Below are 27,584 nucleotides of genomic sequence, written 5' to 3'. Positions count from 1 at the left end.
TTTTTCTTTGTGTTTTCTCTCCCCATATTCAGCTTATCATCTACACTTATTTATTCTGCATATCAACTAACTCATTTTTCCTTTCATAATTTACTGCTCCATGTTTCTTATTTTGCTTTTTTCTCATATGGGTCATTAAATGATGATGTTTCCTAATACTTTTATTTTAGTAGCAGTTGCCTTTTTTTGTGGGGGGGGGTACTCGGGGGCACTCAACCGCTGAGCCACATCCCCAGCCCTGTATTTTTATTTTTATTTTTTTATTGGTTGTTCAAAACATTACAAAGATTGCAGAATCACATCGGTTACACATCCACATTTTTACATAATGCCATATTAGTAACTGTTGTATTTAGAATTTAGAGACAGGGTCTCACTGAGTTACTTAGTGCCTATTGCTGAGGCTGGCTTTTAACTCATGATCTTCTTACCTCACCCTTGTAAGCCACTGGGATTACAGATGTGCACCACTTGCCCGGCAGCAATTGCTTTTTTTTTTTTTAAGTTGTAGGTGGACACAATATCTTTATTTCATTTTTATGTGGTGCTGAGGATTGGAAGAAGTGCCTCACATGTGATAGGCGCACACTCTACTACTGAGTTACAATGCTAGCCCCAGCAATTGCCTTTTATTGTTTAGTTTATAATTCCTTCATAGTTTTCAGTATATATTTAAATTCAGTATATACTTAAATTTCCAGACCCATCTTGTTTTGATGTGTGTATTCAATTGTCACATCTTTAGAATGTGTCCACTTAAAGTAGTGATCTGAAAACCCTTCAACTCTGAGTTTCTGAGACTGCTTATATTTTAATATTTACAGCTATATTTTGAATTAATATTACATAACTGAAGTTATGAATGTTCACTCTTTCAGAATTTACCAGGCAGTCATCATTCACCTGCTTTCTTCTGAATGTTATAGGATGGGAAAAACTACAACTAAGAATTACTGTTTTTAAAAAAGAATTACCTTTAAAGTTACTATTTGTAGTTTATTTGCTGCTCAATTTAAATTTTTATAGTTGTCATATATAGGATAATGGGACATAATTTAATACTGCTTTTTTTCTGGGTAGCAAGGCTGGGAGGATGCTTTATTTAAAGTCATATTTTCCATTGTATTTTTTTAAAGTATGATGTATATTAGCTATTTCTCAAAATACTTGCCTGTTTCCTCTGTAGATTTGATAATGGGCTGCATTAAAAGTAAAGAAAACAAAAGTCCAGCTATTAAATATAGAACTGAAAACACTCCAGAGCCTGTCAGTACAAGTGTCAGCCATTATGGAGCAGAGCACACTGCAGTGGCACCATCATCTTCAGCAAAAGGAACTTTGGTTAATTTTAGCAATCTTTCCATAACACCATTTGGAGGATCCTCAGGGGTGACTCCTTTTGGAGGAGCATCTTCCTCATTCTCAGTGGTGCCAAGTTCATATCCTACTGGTTTAACAGGTGAAATTTAAATGGATAATTATGTTGCCTGTTTGAGAACATAACCTTGGGCAGTACATACTTATGGTCTATTTGCTAAGAAAAATATCTTACTGGAGGACTTTTAAAAATTGTATATGTGAAAATTCAATATCTAACATAAAAATTAAAGTCAATATATATATATGGTTCTGGGAAATTTGGTGACAGTTTGATAGGGTTATACTTTTAATTATTTCATTAATTTACCAGTAATTATTAAGCAATTAATATGTGGCAGGCACTGGGAAAATGAAGATTAAAAACATACATTCCTCTTCCAAGAATCTTATAACTTCTCAGGATTAGAAAGTGCTAACTAGTATTAAAGTAATCCAGTAGTTACTTAATAAGTGTTAATTATTTGGCATTACAGTCACGATAATGCAGTATTTCTATCAGATATTATGATTTATAAAAGAAAAATCCTGAGGCTCAGAAAAATTTTTCCCCCAGAGATTATAAGCATAAGAGCTTGGATTCAGTGTCATACTGCAGGACTCCCATTTTTACATTATCATATCTTTTCAGAGAACAGCAAGAAGAGATAGTTGACAATCTTCCATGGATACAGAATGCCCTAAAAAAGTAGATTTTAAAAACTTGAAAAAGAGAAAATGAGCTCTTACATTACATGAGGGCTCCCGCATCAGGATGCTTTTCCCTTGAAATAACAAAGCACAGGTAGCTAAAGCAAAGAAGATGAACTTCAAGATTCATTTGTGTGGCAGTTCCATGATATCAACAGGATTTGGGTTTATTTCATCTGTTTCCTGTTTATCCTTAGGCATAAACAGCTACCAGCATCAAATGGAGTAACATATGTCCTTATTTTTTTAAAAAAATATTTATTTATTTATTTATGTATCTTTTAGTTTTAGGTGGACACATTATTTTGTTTTTATGTGGTGCTGAGGATCAAACCTGTGCCTTATGCATGCTAGGTGAGCACTCTGCCACTGAGCCACAACCCTAGCCCTAACATATGTCATTATTAACAGCCTGTGGGGGCAAAGGAGAAATCTCTGTCACAAGCATGGATTATAAATTTGTCTCCTCAGTTTGTTCACCTCTGAACCAATAATAGTGAGGACTGCCATACACTGATTCTGTTAGACAACATTTGGAGAATATTGGACATCACCACAATCACAGTCCTAATTCCAGCGTTCTGACTGCAAATATTTCAATAATCTATGGCCATGATGATATTTCTGTCATTAGTAAAAAGTTTAACTTATTTTCTGGATTATATGTTTTTGAAAGTTACTAATTCAAAATGATTAAAATAAATTTTAATACTTAAAAGACATACTTTAGTTACTTTAAATTTTTATTGATGTGCATAGTGGACATGGTGGTGCACACCTGTAATCCAAACAACTGTGTAGGCTGCGGCAGGAAGATCACAAGTTTGAGGCCAACTATGGCAATTTACAGAGACCTTTTTTCAAAATAAAAAGGGCTATGACTGGGGATGTAGCTTAGTGGTAGAACTACAATCTGGGTGCAATCTCCAGTACTGAAGAAAAAGAAAAAGTATTTATTCATATGAAATACCCCATTCAAAGATGTTCACTTATTAACTCTTGTAAAAAACAGAGTGTCTTTGCATATAGGTATAAGAGATGGGCAAGACAAACAAGGCTTCTCTCCTGATAGAGTTTACCTAATAATGTTGATTGAACAATAATTAGTGAACAAACAACTAAATAAGTTGAGATCAGTATTTCTTAATTCTATGAAGGAACTAGCAAGAATAATTGGTAATGATCCTGTAGTTGATCAGGGAAAGCCTCCTTGAGAAGAAATCATTTTAACTGATATTTGATTGATGAGAATGAACTATCTGCAGACCTCAGGAAAGAGCAGAATTTCTAGGAAGAGGGAATAACAAACACAAAGTTCAAGAGAAACAAATGGACTGGAAAGTTTTTAAGAACTGGTGGGAAGAACAATGTAGGCAGAGAGGAGAGTTGTATGATGTGATATTGATGTTAGGATACCACTATTACTTAGTACTACATAGACTCTAGTAAGGAGTTTGGATTTTTTCTGAAGCTGGGAAGAAGCTCATCAAGATTATATGTAAAGGATTTTGCATAATGGAATTCCCTTTTAAAAAAACTCATTCTTGCTGCTCTGTGGAGAAGTAGATTAATTAGCCAGTACTCATAGCCCCAGCAGTCCCAGTAAGAAATGACATGGATTGGGATTTAGGGGGCAGCAGTGGAAATGGAAAATAGATAAATGAAATATTATAGATGTAGAACTGGTAGTATTAGTAATAGAATTGGCTCAAGTTATTACCTGACTTGATTCTAGTGCTATTTGCTTAAATAGAGAGGATTTGGGTAAATACAGGTTAGAGAAGAAAAATCAAGAGCTTCATTTTGTACATGTTTTAAATGGTTATTACACATTCAGTAGTGATGTCAAAAAGCAGTTGGTACATGACTAAAACTTGGGATAGAAGCCAGATGAATGAACTTTGGTTTGCTATTATTTTATATTTAGAGACGGTAGATTTTATACTGCTTTTTACATTTTGTATTTAGAGACAGTACGTTTTATACTGCTTTCTACATTTCATATTTTTGCTTAGTCTGTAATTTTACTAACTGCCTTTCTTCCTACCATTAAAAAAAATCTATTGATGGATGGATGTAAACTAACCATTGATATTTGCCAAGTCAGCGGAATTACATTGAGTAAAATATATACATATTGAAATTAAGAATATGTTGGAACAGAGCTCAGTGATAGAGCATTTGCCTTGCTTGTGCGATGCCCTTGCTTGTGCGATGCCTTGATTGATCTCTAGCACTGAAAAAAAAAATTAAAAAAGAATAAGTTCAAATCTATAGTACAATCTAGTGACCATAGCTAATAACAATGTATTGTAGTCTTCAAATTTGCTGAGAAATTTTAAGTTTTCTCACCAAAAAAAAAAAGAAATATGTGAAGCAATGCATATGTGAATTAACTTGATTTAACCATTTCACAGTGTATTCATGTTTCAAAACATTGTGTCATATGTGATAAATATATACAATAAAAACGAATTATATATTATGGGAAGTTTAGCCAGAATACCTGTCTGAAATAATTTTAAGCACTGACAAGTCATGCATATTGTATACATTTGTTCTATTGTTATTTGTTTTGCTTACATATAATAGTTTGGCTGTTCAGTGCGCTCTTCTCTTAAGCATCTGCACATGTTGCTAAATATGAGTTATTTTTGGAATTTATACTTTATAATTCATATCGGCCATGCCATTAAACTTCCACGACAAACCCAACAGTTTTATTTTTAAGGTAAGTATATAGTAAGTTAATCTTACTAAAACCCTAGTGTTTAGTATTAATGATTATGGATGTAAATGTTCACCTGTTGTTTATAAGAAGTTGAGAAGATTAATGTCAGTAGTCTATAGTGCTCCAGTAGTGTTCTTCCTTACAAAGAATTGGTTCGAAATTTGACTGTCTTTTCAAGCCAGAGGCATTGGTTCAGAATCAAATTAAATTTGTTTCCGAGTCTATAGAGTTTTAGAATATGTAAACTACAGTGATTTTGTGGAAGGTCTTAAGAGAACATCTCATTATTTAAACTCCAGCTGCTTAGAGCCCCAACTTTTAGAAGCCCCAATTGTCTAAAAATAGATTTTGAAAACTGGAGAGAAAAAATAAGATTTTTGCTGGCAATATTTTTTTATTTCTCTTTTGTTTCATTTTATCTATATAATTTACCTTGGTCTTTTTTTCCTTTGCTAGGTGGTGTTACTATATTTGTGGCCTTATATGATTATGAAGCTAGAACTACAGAAGATCTTTCATTTAAGAAGGGTGAAAGATTTCAAATAATTAACAATACGTAAGTGTTGAGTATTCTGAGAGGGAGAAATACAGACAGACACTTGTTCTTTACATTGAAACTTATAAGCTAGTTTATGATCCGGAGATAAGCATGACAGGGTATGAATCTCTGACCTCTGTGCTGGATAGATTTAGTTCCTTGAGACACGTGACATAATACTGCCTATAGAAGTTACTACTTCTACAAATTGTGCTGCTGTGGTTCAGCCATAAAGAGTAGAGATTTAAGAATGAAGAGTTGTAGCTAATCAAAAAAAAATTTTAAATGAAGAGTTACTGAGGGGGCATATGCAAATATATTACTTTAAAAATCTTTTATAAAGAAAATTCTTTGTTCCTATTTAAGTATCCAGATGATTTAAAGATCTTTTCTTTTTTCTAAAAAACAAAGCCAAAAAGTTGAATAAGGAACTTTTGTACTCCCAAATGGACCAAATTAAGTTGCTTTTTCCTTATGTAACTCTCAAGACTTTCTGTCATTTAGTGATCCACATAGAACATTTGATCCTTGTTTTGGAAAACCAGCCCATAATTTCATTAGCAAGCATAACAATCACTTATAACTTCTTGAAATATATACTTATAGTCCCTTTGATTCCAGTCATGTTTCCCTCTATCCTTGTTTCCATCTGTTACCAGTTATTGTTCCAGAATGTAAAATACGATCATGACTGTCTTGCTTTAAAGCAAGTCAAAAAAAAAAAAAACCAAAAAAACATGAGTAGCCATCGTTCCCTGAGGATTTATTATGTGTTTCTTCAAATCCTTTTTAACTCTACCAATCAGCCATACTGTAGTAGGTGGAATTTTCTAAGTACACTAGAGTTTCTTGCCCTTTCCATGCCTTCACACATACTACTTTTTTCTGGAGTGACTGTTTCTCCATTCTCCTCCTTCTCTCCCTTTTTCTGTCCCTTCCTTTGTGCTGGGGATTGAACCCAGGGCCTCCTGTATATTAGACAAGTGTTCTAACATTTATGCTCTACAACCCATGTCCTGCTATATTGTTTCTATTAGGTATTCACATAGCACCTTATGCAGACTTCAGTCCCAGCTTCCAGGGAACTTTTAATTTGTCACTTAGCTTGTCATTCTTTTAGGTTAGTAGTTCTCAACCTGGGGCAAAATTACCTGGGAGATATTTGGCAATGGCTGGAAATATTTTTGGTTGTCATCAGGGTGTTGCTACTGTCATCTACAAAGTAGAGGCCAGTGATATTGGTAAACATCCTACTATGCATGCAGCAAAGATTTATCAAATCCAAAATGTCAGTATTATTGAGGCTGCAAAACCCCACTCTAGACTGAGTTATTTAAATTTAAGGACTGTCTTTTTACCTTTTTTCCATACATCCTGAGTGGCATCTATCACTCAGTAGGTATTCGGTTCATATGAATCAGATTGCTTATCAGGATCAAATACAATTCTATTTGTATGTTTCAAAATCATTAACGTACTAGAAAACCAAAAACCAAATGTACGAGTTTGTAAATGTTTGAATTACCAAAGGGCTTTCCATTTCAGTTTTTGAGAGCAAAATCAATGAATATTTTTAAAATTTTGGTCTAAAAAATACATTTAATCTTTTTTTAAAAAAATTTTTTTTTTGGTCAATGGTGCCTCACACATGCTAGGCAAGCGCTCTGCCACTGAGCCACAACCCTATCCCTACACTTAATTTTAAGTAGTGAATGTCATGTACATCATCCTTATTAGAGACTAATATTTGTTCTTTTCATATTACTTTTGTAACAGTCAAGGTTTTTATACCACAAACCATATAGTTCTCTGTGGTGAGCCGTTCCTGCGGACTGTGGTCGCCATTACATGATGGCGCTGGCTCCGTTGTGGTCTGTGAAGGACAACTCCATATCAAAGAGAGTTGGCGTGTTCCCAGCTCCTTATCAGAGAAAGTTGGCGTGTCATTTTCTAGCACCCTGTGAGAAGGGTACACGTGGCAGCTTTGCATTGGGGTTCGCGGTGCTTTATTAAGGCTGGGAGGGGCATCCGAAGTTTAGTAGAAGTAGAGTAGAAGAATTATTAAAAGAATATCAAGGGCCTGAATAAACTGCTGAAAGAAGATTCCTGAGTCGCGTCTTCCTTGCGGGCAAGGGGGGTCGCGACAGTTCTCATATTCTGAATTATGACTTAATTTGAGTATATTGAATTATTTTTAGATAACATTTTTCTAGAAATTGAGCTTTTTATTATTGTTTATTATTAATTGCTTTTCTATAAGGAGTGCTCAGGCCTCATAATTTTTTTTTTTCTAAAATGACTAAAACAAGAACATTATAATTTTGTGTACTGTTAAAAAGAAAAGCATTCAACAACAACAAAGAACTATTGATATGTGCTAAAACATAGATTAACCTTGAAAAAAATATATGCTGAGTGAAAAGCCAGTCACAAAAGACCACATAAATCATTCCATTTATATGAAATGCCCACAATATTCATATCCATAGAGATGGACAGCAGTTAAGTGGTTGCCAATAGTGGAAGGGGTTGGAGGTGATTACTCATAAGTATTGGGGTTCTTTTTGTGGTGGTAAAAAATATTCTAAAATTTATTATAAAATGGCTATACAGCTCTATGAATATATTAAAAACCACTAAGTTTGTACCTTAAATTGGGGAGTATTATGGTAAGCAAATTATCTCAAGCTCTTAAGAAATTCAGACAAAGATGAATAATTTGAAAGTTTATTCAAAACTACTTAGTTCAGTATAGTTTATTGTCTTAGGTTGAAAAAATTATGAAGAGGAATAAAAGATACTATAATTGAATTTTTAGTGTATGGTGTTTGGGGCTTTTATTGTTGATTTATTGTAGTAGTATGTAATTATACTTTTGCTTAGTCTTAATTTCTTTAATTCATTTAACTTATTTTTAAAATGTTGTTCTTTTACAATGTTGAGTTTAATTCTTGATCAAGTGAATGCATAAGTAGAAAAATGGAAGTTATATCTCTCATTTACTTGAAATAAGAAAGTGCAATATATTATACGTTGTGGTAATTGTTGTTTTATGTGTTTCAGGGAAGGAGACTGGTGGGAAGCAAGATCAATTGCTACAGGAAAGAATGGTTACATCCCTAGCAATTATGTAGCGCCTGCAGATTCCATTCAGGCAGAAGAGTATGGCAGTACTTCATATTTTATTGATTATTTTGATTTTTAAAATGTTTTAATGCACATTCTACTTAGCCACAATTTTACACACACACAATTACATACCAGTCTTAATACAGCTAATGTATCATTAATAGATGTTACTTGAGAATTCATAATTAATGCTGTAGTATCTGCTTAGATTGGTATCCTGAGTAAATCTTAATCATATTTTTATGCCTTGTCTTTTTCCTTTAGTTTTCCACTTAGTTTTTAAAATTATCTAGTCCTTTTCATATTCTGCAGACTTTCTTCAAAATTTACCTCAGAGAGGAGATTGTTTCAGTGTTTAACTACTTGATTTAGGTATTTGCATTGTGGTTATGTAGGACAGTATCCTTTTCTTCTACAAAGCATACACTGAAGTATTTAGGGTAATGATTCAGCATTTTGGCAACATTCAGTCAGTTCAAAGGGGAAAAAAGATGTAAACACATGCACCCAACATATAAAGGAAGGTGGGAAATAAAGAATATAACAAAGTAAAATATTAACAGCTGGGGAACTTGGGAGTTCTGTGTACTATTCTTACAACTTCTAAAATGTTAGAAGTCAGTTTCAATAACATATTACTTTTTTGGTCCAACTAGTTGTTCTGGAATCTATAAATAATAACCTCTTTTTCATATTACAACAGTTAACACAGCGTCTTGCATATAGCTAGGGGTTGTCAATACTTGTTTGTTTTATTAACATTTGCTTCAATTACTATTTTTACTATAACATTTGTTACTTTTGTTCTTTTGCCTTCTTCACTGTTCTGTGAGTCTTTTCATAGCAAAGATTGTCATTTTTATTCATTAAACTTTATTAAATCAAACTCATATGAAATTAGAGTTCCTCATAATTTGAATATTATATACTTAGATCTTATCAATACAGGTGATCACATGTTATCAGAGAACAACTTCTGTTCTTCCTACCTGTATGTGTCACTGACAGAAAAGATCTGTTATTTGCTGTCTTTCTCCATTTGCTGTTTCCATGACTGCCAGGTAGAGTTCCAGTGTCATGTTGAGTAGTCAGTACATGGAAATACTATCAGATATTTTAACAGTGATATTTGTAAATTCTTCTTTAATAAATAAAAATTTATTTTTTACTATATCCTAAGCATGTTCTGTAGCTATTCTTTGTCAGCTACCCTATCCCATTTCACTCTTATTTATTTGTGAATATAATTTTTCTGACCTTCAAACCTTCCCAACTCAAAACATCATTAATTTTTTTTTCTAGATGGTATTTTGGCAAAATGGGGAGAAAAGATGCTGAAAGATTACTTTTGAATCCTGGCAATCAACGAGGTATATTCTTAGTAAGAGAAAGTGAAACCACTAAAGGTATGATTACTATTATATTAATATAAAATTTTGTTTGTCCAGTATTTTAAGAAAGAGATAATAAGCATTTATTTTCTTCCTCCCAGGTGCTTATTTCCTCTCTATTAGTGATTGGGATGAAGTAAGGGGTGACAATGTTAAACACTACAAAATTAGGAAACTTAACAATGATGGCTACTATATAACAACCAGAGCACAATTTGACACTCTTCAGAAATTGGTGAAACACTACACAGCTAAAAATTATTTCCTCATGCTCTGTTGTATGAGAACAAAATTCATGTCCTCATCTCTCTTAAGGGTTAGCATACTACTACTTTATACACAGTATGTGCCCAGTGTATGTTAGTATTATAGTTTTAAAATGAGAACAGGTAGTTCTTAGTATCTGAATTGGGTTATTGGATAGTGTGCTAAAATTAGACTGTTGTTGAAATTTTTATATCTTACAAGCATAATTTTTATAGTGGAGTTCCATTTCATAATGTACAAATACATTTTGAGGCTGGGTGCAGTGGCACATGCCTTAAATCCCAGCAGTTCCAGAGACTGAGACCACGAGGATAGTGGGTCCAAAGCCAGCCTCAGCCAAAAGCAAGGCATTAAACAACTCAGTGAGACCCTGTCTCTAAATAAAATACAAAATATGATGTGTCTCAGTGGTTGAGTGTCCCTGAGTTCATTGCCCAGTACCCCCTCCCCCAAAATATATTATAGAAAATAAATGAAAAACATAAAAGCAAATATTTTATTTATAAACACAGGTAAGTAGCTAAAGCTAAACACTTTGACACAAAAAGCTGTATCACATATCCTCTTGGATTACCTTCCCCTTCAGTGGCTGATCTCCTAAGATTTCCTAGAATATAAACCCAATAAAATATGGTCTGAAGGTATATTTTTCTTAGAAGATTAACCTGTGGCAACTATAGATATTCTTGTCTTTCAAAGATTTTGGAAATATTCAACTGTGGAGTCTTATGTCTCAGAATTTTTCATTATCAATTCATTATGTAAATGCATCTAAGTCTTTAAATTATTAGTACTGGATGAGGGAAAGTTTCCATGGTAATATCTTCTTCAATGACAGGTAACTATAAACTGAGTCTACCAAGTCAATCAGCAGTCTTGACATCAATCAAATATGTTACCAAGCAGTGCCAACACATAATTGCCCTTGCTAGAATAGAAAATTTGTGTGGTTGGTAACCATTCTTGATGAGAATGGGAGGGAACATGTCTCATTTACAATAAGAAAGACTGTATGAGAAAGATGCACAGATCAAGCCATTATAAATCTAAAGTTCCTTACATTGTGGCTCTCTTATTCAAAATTCAGTTAACTAAGTGAATTTTTCCTGCTGGGAACAGTGGTGTGCATAGCTGTAATCCCCATGGCTTGGGAGGCTGAGGCAGGAGGATTGCTGGTTTAAAGCCACCCTCAGCAATTTATTACGGCCTTAAGCAATTTAGCAAGATCTTGTTTCAGAATATAAAAGGGCTAGGGATGTGACTCAGTGGTAAAGTGCTGGGTTCAATCTCCAGGAAAAAAACAACAACAAAAAAAGAAATAACAATTAATAAAAGCATTCTCTTAGGGATCAAATAAATCCCATTTATTAAATCAGAAATTTGGAGGTAGACAGACCTGGCTTTGAATCCCATCACTTATTAACTGTGGGACCTTGAGAAAGTTTCCTAAATTTTCCAAGCCTCATTTTTATGAGCAATTTATAAAGAGCCAAATTAACATAATAGCTAGAGCATAAGTATTCAGTAAACAATAACATAAAAATATATTTAACAAAATGTTTCACTTCTTATATGTGGGGTTTTTTTTTTAGTTCTTGTAAACAACTTCCTTTTTGTTTTTAGAGAAAAACTTATGACAGTTTTTCTATAATTTATGAGCCCTTTTTAAGCATTTATATACTCTGTAGCTTAATTTTTATACATAATTCATTTTACATTGTAGTTTTATTCATTTATCTAGAACATGCTGATGGTTTACGCCACAAGTTAACAACCGTGTGTCCAACTGTGAAACCCCAGACTCAAGGTCTAGCAAAAGATGCTTGGGAAATCCCTCGAGAATCTTTGCGACTAGAGGTTAAACTAGGACAAGGATGTTTTGGTGAAGTGTGGATGGGTAAGAAGCCTGAATTTTTGGTTTTTGTCAATTTTTAGCCACAGATTAAAGTGCCGCAATTTTATTACAAAAATATATATATAATATTAAATATGTAATATAATTGCTATTCATTGAAATTTGTTCTAAAATCCCTTAAAATATTGATTAAAATAGTAAGAGGTATTGTTTCTCTAGGAACATGGAATGGAACCACAAAAGTAGATATCAAAACACTAAAACCAGGTACAATGATGCCAGAAGCTTTTCTTCAAGAAGCTCAGATAATGAAAAAAATTAAGACACGATAGATAAACTTGTTCCACTTTATGCTGTTGTTTCTGAAGAACCAATTTACATTATCACTGAATTTATGTCAAAAGGTAAGTGTATATTAGTATCTTTTGGAATATTCATGTTGGTAACTTCTTTACAAAAGAATCATTCATTTCAGTTTTTATAAAAATGGAGTCTTATTGCATAGTACTTTCTAATTTATGATTATTTTGGAAGCATTTGAAAATAGAAATGGGACATTTTGGTTTTGTTTTTGTTGTTTGCTAGTCTGGGGATTGAACTCGGGTATGCTCTACCACTAGAGTTATATTACCAGCACCCCCCCACACACCCTTTTTTTAAAATTTTCTTTCTTTCTCTGTCTGTCTCTCTTTTTTTTTTTAATTGAGACAGGGTTTCACTAGGTTGTCCAGGCTGGCCTTGAACTTGCCATCCTCCTGTATGAGCCTCCCAAATTGCTGGGATTACAGGCATGTGCCACCATGCCCCCAAAAATGTGACACTTTGTTAATGAAATAGTGGTTAGTTCCAGTTATTCCGGAGGATTTACAAAGTTTTAAAGGATGCCTAGGCAGTTTGAATTTATTTTGAAAGTAGGTGTTTTATTTTTAAATATGTTTTTTAGTTGTAGATGGACACTCAGCACCACATAAAAATAAATGAAAGTAGATTTGACTGAAGAAAAAAACAAAATATACAACAAAATATACAAACTGAGTTAAAATGATAAAATCAGAATGATATTCAGGTAGTACTGAAGCAAAGAAAAAAGGTAAAATTAAAGGAAATTTGTTTTAATGTAAACACAGTCTGTATACTCAGGACTCCTAGAAACTTCTTTTCTCCACTACTGTCAACTGCAGTTTCTCCATCTTTCAAACACAGACCACAAGGTGAGATCTTCTGTAACAGAGCTAGTTATGGCCAAGAAAAAGAGAAAAGAAAGTTGATGTTCTTTCCTCTTCATCCCTAGGCTACTGATGCTTTAGAAGAAGGACGAGCAAATCTGCAAGTATGCTTACTGGCTCAATTTTTACCCATTTGAATTTGATCTTTTTTTTTTTCTTTTAAGTTGTAGATGGACACAATATTTTTATTTTATTTATGTATTTTCGTGTGGTGCTGAGGATCGAACAAAGTGCCTCACATGTGCTAGCAAGCACTTTACCACTAAGCCATAACCCCAGCCCTTGATCTATTTTTTAAGTTATTTTATTTTTTTACTCTCTTGAATCAAACTAAATTACTGCACAGGTTATGTTACCCTCTCCATAGTCTACCTTGACCAATGATATAGTTCCCTCTAGTGGTAACAAGGGCAACAACAAGATACATATTTACTATAGGAATTTTTTTTTTCTCAAATGGGACTGAAACAAACTGACATAGCCTGTTAATTGATAGTCAGAACATACCTAAACCCAATAATTCATGGCTCTCTTTGGGAAGAGTTTCTACTGTAAACAGTTTCCAAGTATACCTTTTCAAAGAGTACTCTGGTTGAACTAGAAGACAAAGGAGAAAGGGATAAGGAAGAAATTTAAATCAAGACATTGCTAACAAAAGAAATATAATGGAAGTAAAGCTAATGGTTCATTTATCTCTGTATTACTTTACAAATTATTTAATTTTGAGAACATGTTAGAATTTGTGTTGTCAGATCACTAGTTTAGGATTATTTCTAGGTAAGAGGTTAAGAATACAAGATAACAAAAGTCCTTTCTAGTTTTGAAACTCAGAAATTCCCCATTTTGGTTTTTAGCTTAGCAGTTGGCCCCTATAATACATCCAGACTCATTGCCTTATGTGCTCCAGTGTAAACCCACTGTTTTGGACAGATAGATTGTTTTCATTCCTTGCTTCCATTACTTGGAATTTCTTTTTCCTATCTCCTGGCCATTTGTTACATTCAGTTGTAATTTCTCTTTGTCTCCTTGAGCTTGGAGCCATTCCTCTGACTTTCTGTTTCACAGCATTGTTGTTTAAGAAAACAATCCAATTTTATGTTTTATAAAATAAATCTTAGTTTGGATTTGTCTGATGGTTTCTCTTTATTAAATTGAAGCATGTGTATGTTTTTAACTAGTGATAGAGAGAGGCAACAAATAGACATTTCTTCCTGGCTTTTCACTTTGCTGTATTCATAGTATTTTGCTTTTCCATTATAATTTCTGCTAAAATTAAGAGACATTGGTCAAGCCAGCACTTCCACAGCAGCTCATTTAGTTATAACCATATCTGAATTCTTGAATCATATTGATTTAAAATGTTATATTTTTTGAGGGCTGTGGCTGTGGCTCAGTGATAGAGTGTTTGCCTGGTACATGTGAGGCTTTGGGTTCGATCCTCAGAACCACATAAAAATAAATAAAATAAAGTCCATCAACAACTGAAAAAGTATTTTTTAAAAAATATATTTTGGGATATAAAACTTAAAATCTTGATCAAAGCAGGAAAGAATGACACCAATTTGATGAAATTTTCTGTAGGGAAAGGGAAAATGGTACATTTTTCCTTTTTTTCATGTGTTATAAAGAGAATAAATTTCAGTTTAGGGGTCTTTTCTAGAATCTTTGAGGTAATTATTCAGAAATTTCAAAACTACGAAAGAAACTTTTTTTAAAATAAAAAGTTGAGAAATTTTGTTAGAGTTTGGTCATTTGGGGGTAGAGGAATATTTATGTCAATCTTAATGTAAAATCTACTGATTTTCCATGGATATTTCACTGTCTCTTACAGAAAGTTTATTAGATTTCCTTAAGGAAGAAGATGGAAAATATTTGAAGCTTCCACAACTGGTCGATATGGCTGCTCAGGTATTTGCATATAGATATATCAACTTGAATTGAAAGTTAACATTTAAAATGTAGAATAATCTTACCTAAATAATATGGTTTATGTAGAAAAGTAAATGAATTTTAGAACAGAAAGGAACGTTGGAGATAATCCAGCGTGAGCTCCTAGTATTACAAATAATATAGTATCTAAAGACCAGAGGGATTTAAAATTTACAAAACTTTTTCATAGCAGAACATATTAAAACTAGCTATGGAACTCCCAGTTCAGTGCTATCCCATATATTATGACCCTTTAGAAAGTGTTTTCACAGATACAAAAATCTATTTATATTTCAACAGATAAATTTGAGAAAATTAAAATGGCTGGGCATGGTAGCTCATGTCTGTAATCCCAGTAACTCCCAAGGCTGAGGCAGGAAGATTACAAGATCCAGGCCAGCCTTAGCAATTAAGTGAACCTCTCAGCAACTTAGTGAGACCCAGTCTCAAAATGAAAAAATTAAAAGGAATCAGGGAATGTAGCTCAGTGGTAAATTGCCCTGGGTTAAATCTCCAGTACAAAAAAAAAAGCAAGAAAATTAAAATGGATGATTACTCTTCCAAAGAAAATATTAGAAATCTAAAGTGTATGCTGAATTTTTTATTTACTATGGTCCTAAATAAGAATTAAAATGGCAATATGCTGTTAAGAATGAGTCTTTTGAGCTGGGGTTATGGCTCAGCGTTAGAGTGCTCGCTTAGCACGTGCAAGGCCCTGGGTTCAATCCTCAGCACCACATAAAAATAAATAAATAAAGGTACTGTGTCCATCTACAACTTAAAAAAAAAAAGTAAAAAATATCTAAATATCATGCTCCTTACCAAAAAAATATATATTAAAAAAAAAAAAGAATGAGTCTCTTTAGGCTAGACAGAGTAGTACACACATAATCCCATTGAATCAGGAGGCCGAGGCAGGAAGATCACAAGTTTAAAGCCAACCTCAAAAGCTTAGGGAGACCCAATCTCAAAATAAAAGGGTCTAGGGATTGTAGCTCAATGGTTAATATGCACTTCTGGATTCAGTCCCTGGAACCCCCCCCCCCCAAAAAAAATCTTTTTTAACTCTTCTGAATTTTTTGTTTTATTAAAGTGTAATGTTTCTATTCAGATATGTTTTAGGTGTTCGAAGGGACTTTTATTGAACTCAGTTGACATAACTGGTAATGCAGCTTTTACTTCTCAGTGAGCTTCCACATGGCCACAGAATCTGGCAGTTTAGAGGAACTTTATACAGAGGAACTATACATATAACACTGGCATATGCCAAGCCTTGAGGTCAAAATTCTAGATACTCTGTGTTAGGGTATCTGAACCTTTTTTTTTTTTAAGTCAGGTACATGTTTTAGGTTTTAGGAGCCATATACAATCTCTGTCAGACCCCATCCTCCTCCTCCTTACAACTCTTTAAAAACAGAAAAGCCATTTTTAGTTCTTGGGCAATATAAAAACAGTTTGCAGGCCACGTTAGGCTGCAAGTTCATTTACTGTTTTCCACCTGTGCTTACAGGACATCTTAGGCTGTGCCTGATGCGAACTTTGATAGACTTTTATCCAGAAGTTCTAAATAACCCTGTGACTTATCTTTTCTCCCAACAACTGACACAGGAAGACATTAGGACATTGAGCTGCTAATGATTACTAGATACGCTGAGTGGTACCCTCAAAAAAGGTGTTAGATTTTTGGTGGGTTTTTTGGTGGTTGTGCTGGGGATGTGTCCAATTTTTAAAAGCTGGATTTAGCCTGCTTTTTTATTATAGTGTTTTCTATTTTACCTACTAGCTCCTAAGTAATATGCCTGTTACTATCATCTTCTTTTGAGATATATGATTCTCCAGTGATCTACTAAACATTAACCAAAATTATCTTCTCCCTGGTTCCTTCTGCATCATGTTTTGTATGTATCTTTTTTTTCCTTTCCAAGATTGCTTATGGTATGGCATATATTGAAAGAATGAACTATATTAACTGAGATCTTCGAGCTGCTAATATTCTTGTAGGAGAAAATCTTCTGTGTAAAATAGCAGATTTTGGTTTAGCAAGATTAATTGAAGACAATGAATACACGGCAAGACAAGGTAAGAGTACTTTTATTTAAATGCTTGTAATCTATTGTCCTTTGTTTCTTTCTCACTTAAAACTCTTTTCAATATGCAGTTTTATAGAGTAAGAATAATTACAGGTCCTCTCAGAAGAGTCACAAAAACATTGATTTTATTCATAAAATTATATATAATGAATACTGCTGTGATTTTTTTAAGAGAGATAATTTTTTCAATATTTATTTTTCAGTTTTCAGCAGACACAACATTTTTGTTTGTATGTGGTGCTGAGGATCGAACCCAGGCCGCAAGCATGCCAGGCCAGGCGAGCATGCTACCGCTTGAGCCACATCCCCAGCCCTACTGCTGTGATTTTTTGATAGTTATTTCCTGCAAGGATTTGGCTAGGTGTTCTTTGCATTTGAAATATAATTAATAATAGCTTCTTTACATTTATTTTAGCATATCAACAAATAAAATTTTTTTAAAAATTTCTTTCTTTTCTTTAACAAACTTCATGAATTTTGAAACTCTTACCTTAGCTTAATGGTTCTCAATCAAGGGACAGTCACTCTCCAGCCCCAAGAGACATCCAACAATGTCTGTAGACATTTTTGGCTATTACAATGTGGAGGCTGCTATTGGCATCTAGTGAGTAGAGGCCAGGCCTCTAAACATCTTGTACTGTACAGGACCCCAAATAGCATCTTTTAATAAGACCTTTGTGATTGTACTAGTGAAAATTGATCTTCTGTTTGCCAAACAATCTAAAGAACTTATTTTATACTGCTATGCATACATGTATAAGTAACTTCAAGATACCTATAAACTTATTAACATTATAAGTGTATAAATTCATGTTTTTATGTACCCATAATGATTAGTATAATGCCTGTGCATAAAAGTATGCACTAAATATTGGAGTAAATTAATGTGAGCTTTTAAAAGTGATGGCACAATAAAATTTTCCAGAAATATATTATAAAATTGAAAAGAAACTATGGTTGAAAATCAGTAGCCATTAGAATCTAATAAAATATTCCTTTATCAGCACATAATTAGAAGAACTGCTGGGTGCCAGACTGAACTTAAAAGTTACAGATTTTATGATCCATATTTTTTACTTACTAGAGCCTCTACCTCAATTTTCTTGAATGATATTCTGTTCCTTCCACTAACTTCCTTTTTTAAATCAGTACTATAAGGAAGAAATGTGATTCATTTTAATATAAATTTCAAAAATTAAAGAGTTTTCCTCATGTCTCTTCTATTGTTAGAATTTGACACTGATGCTGCATATAGTAAGGATATTGACAAAGGATTAGCACTGCTTTTACTATAGTTATAAAAGTAGATTTTTAAAAAATTATTTATTTGTTTGTTTTTTTTGTTTTTGTGCTAGGGATTGAACTCATGGCTTTGTGCATGCAAGGCAAGCACTCTGCTAACTTAGCTGTATCCCCAGCCCACAAAGATAGACTTTTAATAAACAGTTAAACAAGATTGCCAATATGTTTTTAGGTGCAAAATTTCCAATCAAATGGACGGCTCCTGAAGCTGCACTGTATGGTCGATTTACAATAAAGTCTGACGAGTGGTCATTCGGAATTCTACAGACAGAATTGGTAACAAAGGGGAGAGTGCGATATCCAGGTAAGTTTGCATCTCATTTGCTCTTCATTATCCCATCAGTGACTTCTTTTTTAAACTAGAGATTGAACCTGGAAGTGCTTAACCACTGAACCACATCCACAGCCCTTTTTATTTTTTGAGATAGGATCTTGCTAAGTTGCTTAGTGCCTCAGCCTCCAAGCCTCTTGGATTATAGGCATGCACCACAACACCCAGCCCATCACGACTTTAATAGGAGTATGTTAGGAGCTAAAAAATAATAGGAGGATCTTTATTTCTCATTTTCCAAGTCCCCATCTGTTTATTTTGGCATTGGATGGAGAGCAACCATAAGAGTCACAATCCTGAGATAGGGCAGGGGAGGTGTGCCTGAGGTCCATCTTAGCTTTCTCCTTAGAATGTTTTCCACAAGTGCCTTTTATCCATACCATTATCTCAGATCAGAAGCATATCACAAATATCCTTCTGTACCCCAGGTAATTGTTCTTTTCTATTAGTGTGATTGATGTATTTTTGTATATATTTGCCCTATTTTCTTCAATAGACTTTTTTGACAATAAATGTATCTGTCATTACTAAAGGAGAAAAAATTAAAATGGCTGTCTCTTAAAAATAAGCTTTTGGGGTAAGAGGAAATTTTAGCTTATTTGAAATTCAGTGACAATTGAATGTTTGTTTATTCTGTTGCCTCTTAAACTTTTCTACTGAAATATTCTAATAGTTGAGAGTGAAAGTATATAAAATCTAATCTTCAGGAAAAATAGCTATGCTACTCCTATGGGTTTTACGTATATATCCTTCCTTTCTAATATCTTCAACTTTAGAGCTAATGCCATCAAATTTTATCTCCCACTTTTCCCCTTTTGCTATTATTTGCTGATACCATTCAAGTTCTCCTCACTTAATACTGACTCCCCATCACTCTTTCTATTAAAACTCCATTCATACTTTAATTCATGGCCATCTTAATACATATGTCAGTTGCCCTAGTCTCTTGCAGCTTAAACTCTCCTCCTCCTCCTCCTCCTCCTCCTCCTCCTCCTCTGTAATCTTCTCACTATTCATACCTTAAAGGTTTAACATAACCAGTAACTGCTCACCTCTCAATTGAAGTTTAATATGTCTACTGTCAACTTACATCTTGCCAGCTGTCTCTACCTCAACCATAGAAATTTCTTCATAGTACCAGGATATTCAATCCATTGAGTCTACCACCAGTAGCTATCCCTTATACCCCTTAAATTTCATGGTCAAGCATTATAATCTCTGCCTTACATTTACAATTTTTTTCCTTTGCCTTTTCTCAGTATTGTTGGTAAAATCATAACACTAGATAAAATCTAGCTCTGCTTTCTCTACATGCAATATGGTTGGAGGAAAAAATACAGCATGTTAAGTAGTTTCATTTGGAATTCTTATAGATTCAAATGGAAATTTCAGTACTGTATCTATGAAATTAAAAACACATTAGATGGACATAGAAGACAAGATTAGTAGATTTGAAGGTACATTAATATAAAATATCCAAAGTAATGCATAGATAAACTGCTTGGAAAAAATAGAACAAATGAATGAAATAAAGTGGGGCATAGTGAAATTTCAGGTCTAATTTATATGTAATTGGAGTCCCAGAAGGAGATGAGAGAAAAAGTGGAAGAACAATTTTTGAAAAAATAATAGCCGAAAACTTTATAAATCTGATAGTGCAGGTGGGTGACACAACCCACAAATTTAATAAACTTAGTCATTCTTAAGCAGGATAAATTAAAATAAACTCAGTAAACTTCAAATAATTATATCATGATCCAATTTTAAAATCAAAGCCAAACAGTCATAGAGATGTGTGGTATATTATCTACACAGCAGCTAACTCTGTCAGGATATGGAAACCAGGAAAGAATGAAATGATGGCTTCAAAATATTTGAAAACTGCTGATCTAAAACACCAACAATAAAAGTATCTTTCTGATTTTATAATGCATGAAAAAATACATTCTATGACCACACAGAGGACAGGGGGCAGGGCAGAGGTAAAGGAATAACAGGTGAGTCTTCTAATTTCTTTCATTGTTTGGAAAGCATCAGAGTATTTATTTAGAATGAAGAATAATAAACCAAAGAAATGTTATCTTGACAGTGACCACTAATATAATAAGAAAAGGTAAAGGAAAAAGCTAGGAAAAGGACTAGGGTGTAATGGAGTACTATTTAGCATGCACCAGGCCTTGGGTTCAATTCCTAGCTCCAAACAAAAGCTAGAAGAAGAGGGTAAAAAGGAAATATAAAAACTGCTTGCTTGCTCAAAACATAAAGCAAGAGAGGAAAAAATAGATGGGAAAAAAGTAAATAAATAACAGAATGGTAAAATTAAAACTACCTATGTCCATAATTACATAACGTGTAAGTACACTAAACATTTTAATTAAATGACAGATAAGCCAGGATTTTAAAGGACAGAAAAAAAAATATACTGTGCAAATAAATGCTAAGCAAAAGATAGCCTGTGTAGCAGTAGACTTTAAAGCAAGAAATATTAGTAGAGATAGAAAGGGGCATTCATGATGAGAAAAGGGTCAACAGGGAAGAATAAAAATCCAAGATGAGTTTGCAGCTGACTACATAGCTACAAAATACATAATAAAAATTAATATGGTTGGGATATCCTGGTTAAATTAAATGTTCAGACAAAAATCCAAATACAATTTGTAGATTGTTTTTTTTTTTTTTTTTTTTGATGGTGCTTCAGATCAGCGTAGGGTCTTGTGCATGCTGAGGACTTTCTCTACCACTGAGCTACACCCCAATTCTCAGCCTGCCAGCCTTTAAAAAGAAGCAAAAGACACTATATAAGCATCATTGTCTTGGATGATTTGAAGAGGATTCACGTGTAACACAGACCGATCCACTGCAGGCTCTTCTCAAAGCAGACTGTTCATTGTAAAGTGACAGCTTGTTTGCTAGTCTTGTTGTAGGATTGTAATAAACTGTGGCAAAGGCAAACAAGTATGAAATATTTAAATTTATTGACAGAGTGCTAAATATTTCCTTTTAAATATTAACAATCTTAGAATCTTCCTATCTCCTTTTTTTACTGAGATATTGGGGAGAAAGAACTCTGTGCTATGTTCAGGGAGTTGTATTTCATTGTGAAATTCAGAAATTCCTTTACAGGAAATAATTCTCTTCCTGAAGATAGTATTTTTTTATATTTATTTTTTAGTTATAGGTGGACACAATGTCTTTATTTTATATTTATGTTGTGCTGAGGATGGAACCCCCATTCATGCTAGGTGAGCACTCTACCTCTGAGCCACAATCCCAGGCCCCTGAAGATGATAGTATTTCTACCAGAGGCCATTTCTGCCATATTGTACTTATGTAACTGTTGTCATAAAATAATTCATTAGTTGTGATTGTCAGAAAATTCTGAAGGGTAAAGTTTTGAATGAAAGAGTTTATTGATAATTAGGGCTGGGGATATAACTTAATGGTAAGAGTACATGCTTAGCAGGAGCAGGGTCCAGGGTTTATTCTTTAGCACCTGACAAAAAAAGAATTATTGGTAATGGAAGGTTACTTTTGTATAGGTTCAGGCTTATTTAGATTGATTAATCTTAACAATCTGTTAAGCATAAAATTTTTTAAAAGGCATAGAAGTGGGGGAAAAGTTCACCAATTATAAGTAAGCCCTCATTGAATGTTAAGTACCTGCTCCTTTTCTCCTCCTCCCAAAGAACTTCTGCTTATATTTCTGTGTTGGGTAAAATATAGTGGATTTCAGTTATTAAAATCTGCTTACCTAGATGAAAATCACAGAAAACTTCTTTTTCAAGTGTTGGACCCCAAAGTAATAGTTATGCAGTTTCTTTTAATATTTTTTAAAGTTTTTTAAAGAATCACTTGTTCCTCATATTACAACTAAAAATAGAAATAGAGATAATAATTTAATCTCATTACATTGTTTTAAGGGAATCATAGTCTATGAAAAATCTCATTGCTAACAGTCAGTTTAATATTGCAGAAGATATGAGGAATAGCTTGCCTTGTGGACAGGCAGGAAAGAGGGGGTGATATGGGAGATAGGAGGAATGATGGGTTTGCTGATATGGTGAGACAGCCAAGCCTCTGCCAATATGGGGTGAGTTGCCAGTGGTGGAAGAGGGAAGTTTACAAAGGAGTAGAAGAAAGAAACTGTGTGTAATGACAAGAAGAAAGTCAAACAGATATATGAGATAAGGGAAACTGTTTCAGGGAGGTGACTCAATATAATTATGTAGTTAGTATATTTAGCAAAACCAGGACTGAAATTCTTGGAATTCCTACTTGAAAGTTCTTTCAGACACCATCTGGCCTCCATTCTTCAAGTGTGCCCAAGTTAGGCATTGTTAAACATTAATATCAGAAATTATCTTACTTCAAAATGGTACCCTGAATTCTCATTAACCACATGGGATTGGCTTTTGAAGAAATTAGTGTTGAAAATAAAATTTTAGGCAGAATTAAAAATTGAACATGTTTAAATATAGATTAGCATTTTCTAAGTTTCTCTGGATATACTCTGATGTCTAAATTGTATTTTTTATTAAAAGAATCTTTTACTAAATAAACTTAACATACCTTGATATACAGCTAGTGGTTAGGGGATTTATTCTGTTTTACTAGTGATGGTTAGGATCATTTTTTTAGGATTTTTTTTCTTTAACATTTGAATGTTGTGTGTTAGGTATGGTAAACCGTGAAGTGCTGGAACAGGTGGAACAAGGATATAGAATGCCCTGCCCTCAAGGCTGTCCAGAATCTCTGCATGAATTGATGAATCTTTGCTGGAAGAAGGACCCTGATGAAAGACCAACATTTGAATATATCCAGTCCTTCCTGGAAGACTACTTCACTGCTGCAGAGCCACAGTACCAGCCAGGAGAAAATTTGTAATCTGGATTGTAATCTGGGGATTATAATCCCAGTACCCTATTTTATATGCATAAGTCTGCCAAAATGTAAAGACTTGTGTAGAATTCCTCACTTTATGTACAGGAATCAAAAGAAGAAAATCTTCACTCTGCATGTTTTAATGGTAAGCTGGAATTCCAGATATGGTTGCACAAAACCACTTTTTTTCCCCTGAGTGTTAAACTCTAAAGTACCAATGATAAATTTTCCAACTTATTTCAGGGTCCAAAGAAAATCTAGGGATAATATACTGAACAGTATGGGTAATAGCATGGTAAGGAAGCACAACAAGGCTACTCTTTTCTTCGCCAAACTCAGATTGTTAAAAGAGAAAATTATTTATTGTTATAGACAAAAATTGAGAGGTAAAATCTTATACCATACTAAAATCTAAAATTAAGGAATGTCGTGGGACCAAATGATTCCATTCCAGTTTTGAAGACTTTCTTGTGTTTATTATTCTCAGAGGTTTTTATTTTTTCCTATGTGAAACAGTCGATATAAGTCTTAACATATGCCTCCTTTTGCTTGGAAATAGACCATAATTTTCAAAAGCAAAAAGGTTAACACCTAAAACTTAATTAAATGTTAGACCTCAGCAGTGGAATTTGAAAGTATTAATGCACTATGTTCATACTCAGATTCATGGAACTGGAAAGTAGAAAAAGAAATTTCTCACTTCATTTTTGAAATAATTCACATTTAGGAAAATGAAAGTAACTGTAAACTCATCTTTTGTAAAGTTACATTTTTTTTCCCAAAGGCAATATGTAATTGAAATTTTATTATCCAATCGAAGGGGAAATCTTTTAATCTTTAGCATGAAAAGTGAGACCCAGAATTTAAGCAGTCCATTTTTAAAAATAGACTTGGTACTGTAAGATTTGCTAATATGTTCTTATGGTGATGGGTGCCACAAATAGAAAATATCACTAGATCAGGGACTTGAACGCACTTTTGCTTGTATTGAATATAGACTAAGAGAGGAAAATGTATTTAAAAGAAATATGAGAAAAGAAAATGTGAAAGTTTTACAGGAAGAGGGGTGGAATGTGATATTTAATGCTGTTGTATGGAGTAGCAAAATGGCTTTGCTGGCACTCAAAGCTCCTCACTTAGCTGTTTCTGAGACTTCAAGAGTTATAAAGTATGACTGTAAAACTAATTTTCTTAACATACATATTAAGTGAGTGTTAGTTACATCCTCAAAATAATGAAGTTAAGGCTTCACACTAATTCTAGTGACATAATTTTTATGCAGAGCAATTTTAGAGTTTTCAAATTCATGTTTAAATCTCCACTTTTTAATTATACTTAATGATTATCAATTTTTCCTTTTAGAATATAGTTGATTTGGGGAGGAAAATTTATTCTGCACAATAACAATCATTAAAAGGGGACAGTTTTGCCCATTTAAAGTGCAGAAGTGAAAATACAAATAAAGCTGATTTTTTTTTAACTTGTAAAAAATTCCCAAGAATGAATTTCAATAGCAGCATTACTGGCTAAAGAGTCTAACAAAGGAAAAACTGAATCTGATAAGTAGAAGTCTAGTATCTGTATTTTGAAATACTGTACTATAGTTTCACTTTAAAACACTGTATCAGGTTCCCATATTTTCAGTTTTAACTATCATCACTTAACCTGATTTAATCATTAAATTTAAAATTCTGTGCCATGGTTTATATGTTCAAATTCAAATCATTTTAAAATGTGACAAACGAATTTCATGAAAGTTGGCAATAATTCTGGTACTAAAAATTATGGTTGTGTTTTCTTTTTACATAACCTATTTAGTATTAATCCCTGTGTCTAGAGGGCATTCCTGCGAAGAGTGCCCTCATTATTATCCTTAAAATCAACAACCTGTGACTTGTTTTTTAAAGGGCTTTATGTGAACTATGATGAAATTTTTCTAAGTATTTTAAAAAAGGGTAACAAAAATCATGTACTAATTCTGATCAGAAAAATAAGCCAGGAAGTTGATGGTATTCATTAGATTTTAACTAAATGAAATAGTTCCTAATGATAACAGTTATATAGTAAGGATAAAACACTAACTTAATGTGTATTCAGTTTAAATTGTTATGTATTTTTAAATTACCAAGAAAAACAGTTTTGTAAATTTGAAAAATTTTTTTCCAACAGCTTTCATCTTCAATGTCTTAATATAACCCTTACCAAAAAAAAAAAAAAAAAAAAAGGAGTTGGCAAAAACAGCCTTCTAAAACAAACACTTTTTAATGAATAGTAGCCTAAAACTTAATATTTTTATAAAGTATTGTAATATTGTTTTGTGGATAAATGAAATAAAAATTCTTGTTGAATGCACCTACATATCTTTTCGATTGCTGTTCATATTTCTCATTAATTTTTTTTTTTTTTTTTTTTTTTTCTTTTTTTTTTTTTTTTTTTTTTATTGTTGGTCGTTCAAAACATTACATAGTTCTTAATACATCATTTTTCACAGTTTGATTCAAGTGGGTTATGAACTCCCAACTTTACCCCGTATACAGATTGTTGTTTCACATCAGTTACCCTTCCATTGATTGACATATTGCCTTTCTAGTGTCTGATGTATTCTGCTGTCTGTCCTATTCTCTACTATCCCCCCTCCCCTCCCCTCCCCTCCCCTCCCCTCCCCTTTTCTCATCCCTGTTTAATGTAAATCTTCTTCTCAAGCTCTTCATCCTTGCCCTGTCCTTGTTTACTCCCCTTATATCAAAGGGGTCATTTGGTATTTGTTTTTTAACGATTGACTAGCTTCACTTAGCATAATCTGCTCTAATACCATCCATTTCCCTCCAAATTCTATGATTTTGTCGTTCCTTAATGCAGAGTAATACTCCATTGTGTATAAATGCCACATTTTTTTTATCCATTCATCTATTGAAGGGCATCTAGGCTGATTCCATAATCTTGCTATAGTGAATTGTGCTGCTATGAACATCGTTGTAGCAGTGTCTCTGTAACATGCTCTTATTAGGTCTTTAGGGAATAGACCGAGAAGGGGAATAGCTGGGTCAAATGGTGGTTCCATTCCCAGCTTTCCAAGAAATCTCCATACTGCTTTCCAAATTGGCTGCACCAATTTGCAGTCCCACCAGCAATGAACAAGAGTGCCCTTTTCCCCGCATCCTCTCCAGCACTTATTGTTGTTTGACTTCCTAATGGCTGCCAATCTTACTGGAGTGAGGTGGTATCTTAGGGTAGTTTTGATTTGCATTTCTCTAACTGATAGCGATGGTGAGCATTTTTTCATGTACTTATTGATTGATTGTATGTCCTCCTCTGAGAACTGTCTGTTCAGGTCCTTGGCCCATTTATTGATTGGGTTATTTGTTATCTTATTGTCTAATTTTTTGAGTTCTTTGTATATTCTGGTTATTAGGGCTCTATCTGAAGTGTGTGGATTAAAGATTTGTTCCCAGGATGTAGGCTCCCTGTTTATCTCTCTTATTGTTTCTTTTGCTGAGAAAAAACTTTTTAGTTTGAGTAAGTCCCATTTGTTGATTCTAGTTATTAACTCTTGCGCTATGGGTGTCCTATTGAGGAATTTGGGGCCCGATCCCACAGTATGTAGATCATAACCAACTTTTTCTTCTATCAGATGCCGTGTCTCTGATTTAATATCAAGCTCCTTAATCCATTTTGAGTTAACTTTTGTGCATGGCGAGAGATAGGGGTTCAGATTCATTTTGATGCAAATGGATTTCCAGTTTTCCCAGCACCATTTGTTGAAGATGCTATCCTTCCTCCATTGCATGCTTTTAGCCCCTTTATCAAATATAAGATAGTTGTAGTTTTGTGGATTGGTTTCTGTGTC

The 27,584-nt window shown here is 33.5% G+C and overlaps 1 protein-coding gene across 1 annotated transcript; it reads left to right on the top strand.

The window, feature by feature from the left end:
• The first annotated feature begins 1,188 nt into the window (after positions 1-1,188).
• On the top strand, positions 1,189-23,755 carry LOC144369549 (tyrosine-protein kinase Yes-like). The gene is given in 12 exon segments (XM_078029795.1): positions 1,189-1,459; positions 5,255-5,354; positions 8,400-8,498; positions 9,768-9,871; positions 9,958-10,113; positions 11,868-12,020; positions 12,198-12,307; positions 12,310-12,386; positions 15,040-15,112; positions 17,059-17,212; positions 18,698-18,829; positions 23,532-23,755. Coding segments are annotated over 12 exon segments (1,632 nt in total). The 5' UTR covers positions 1,189-1,194; the 3' UTR covers positions 23,741-23,755.
• Positions 23,756-27,584: the final 3,829 nt, after the last annotated feature.

The sequence above is a fragment of the Ictidomys tridecemlineatus genome, chromosome 12, assembly GCF_052094955.1.
Source record: "Ictidomys tridecemlineatus isolate mIctTri1 chromosome 12, mIctTri1.hap1, whole genome shotgun sequence".
NCBI classification, from domain to species: Eukaryota; Metazoa; Chordata; class Mammalia; order Rodentia; family Sciuridae; genus Ictidomys; species Ictidomys tridecemlineatus.
The sequence above is the reverse complement of the archived record's forward strand: the minus strand, read 5'-3'. Positions and strand labels throughout refer to the sequence as shown.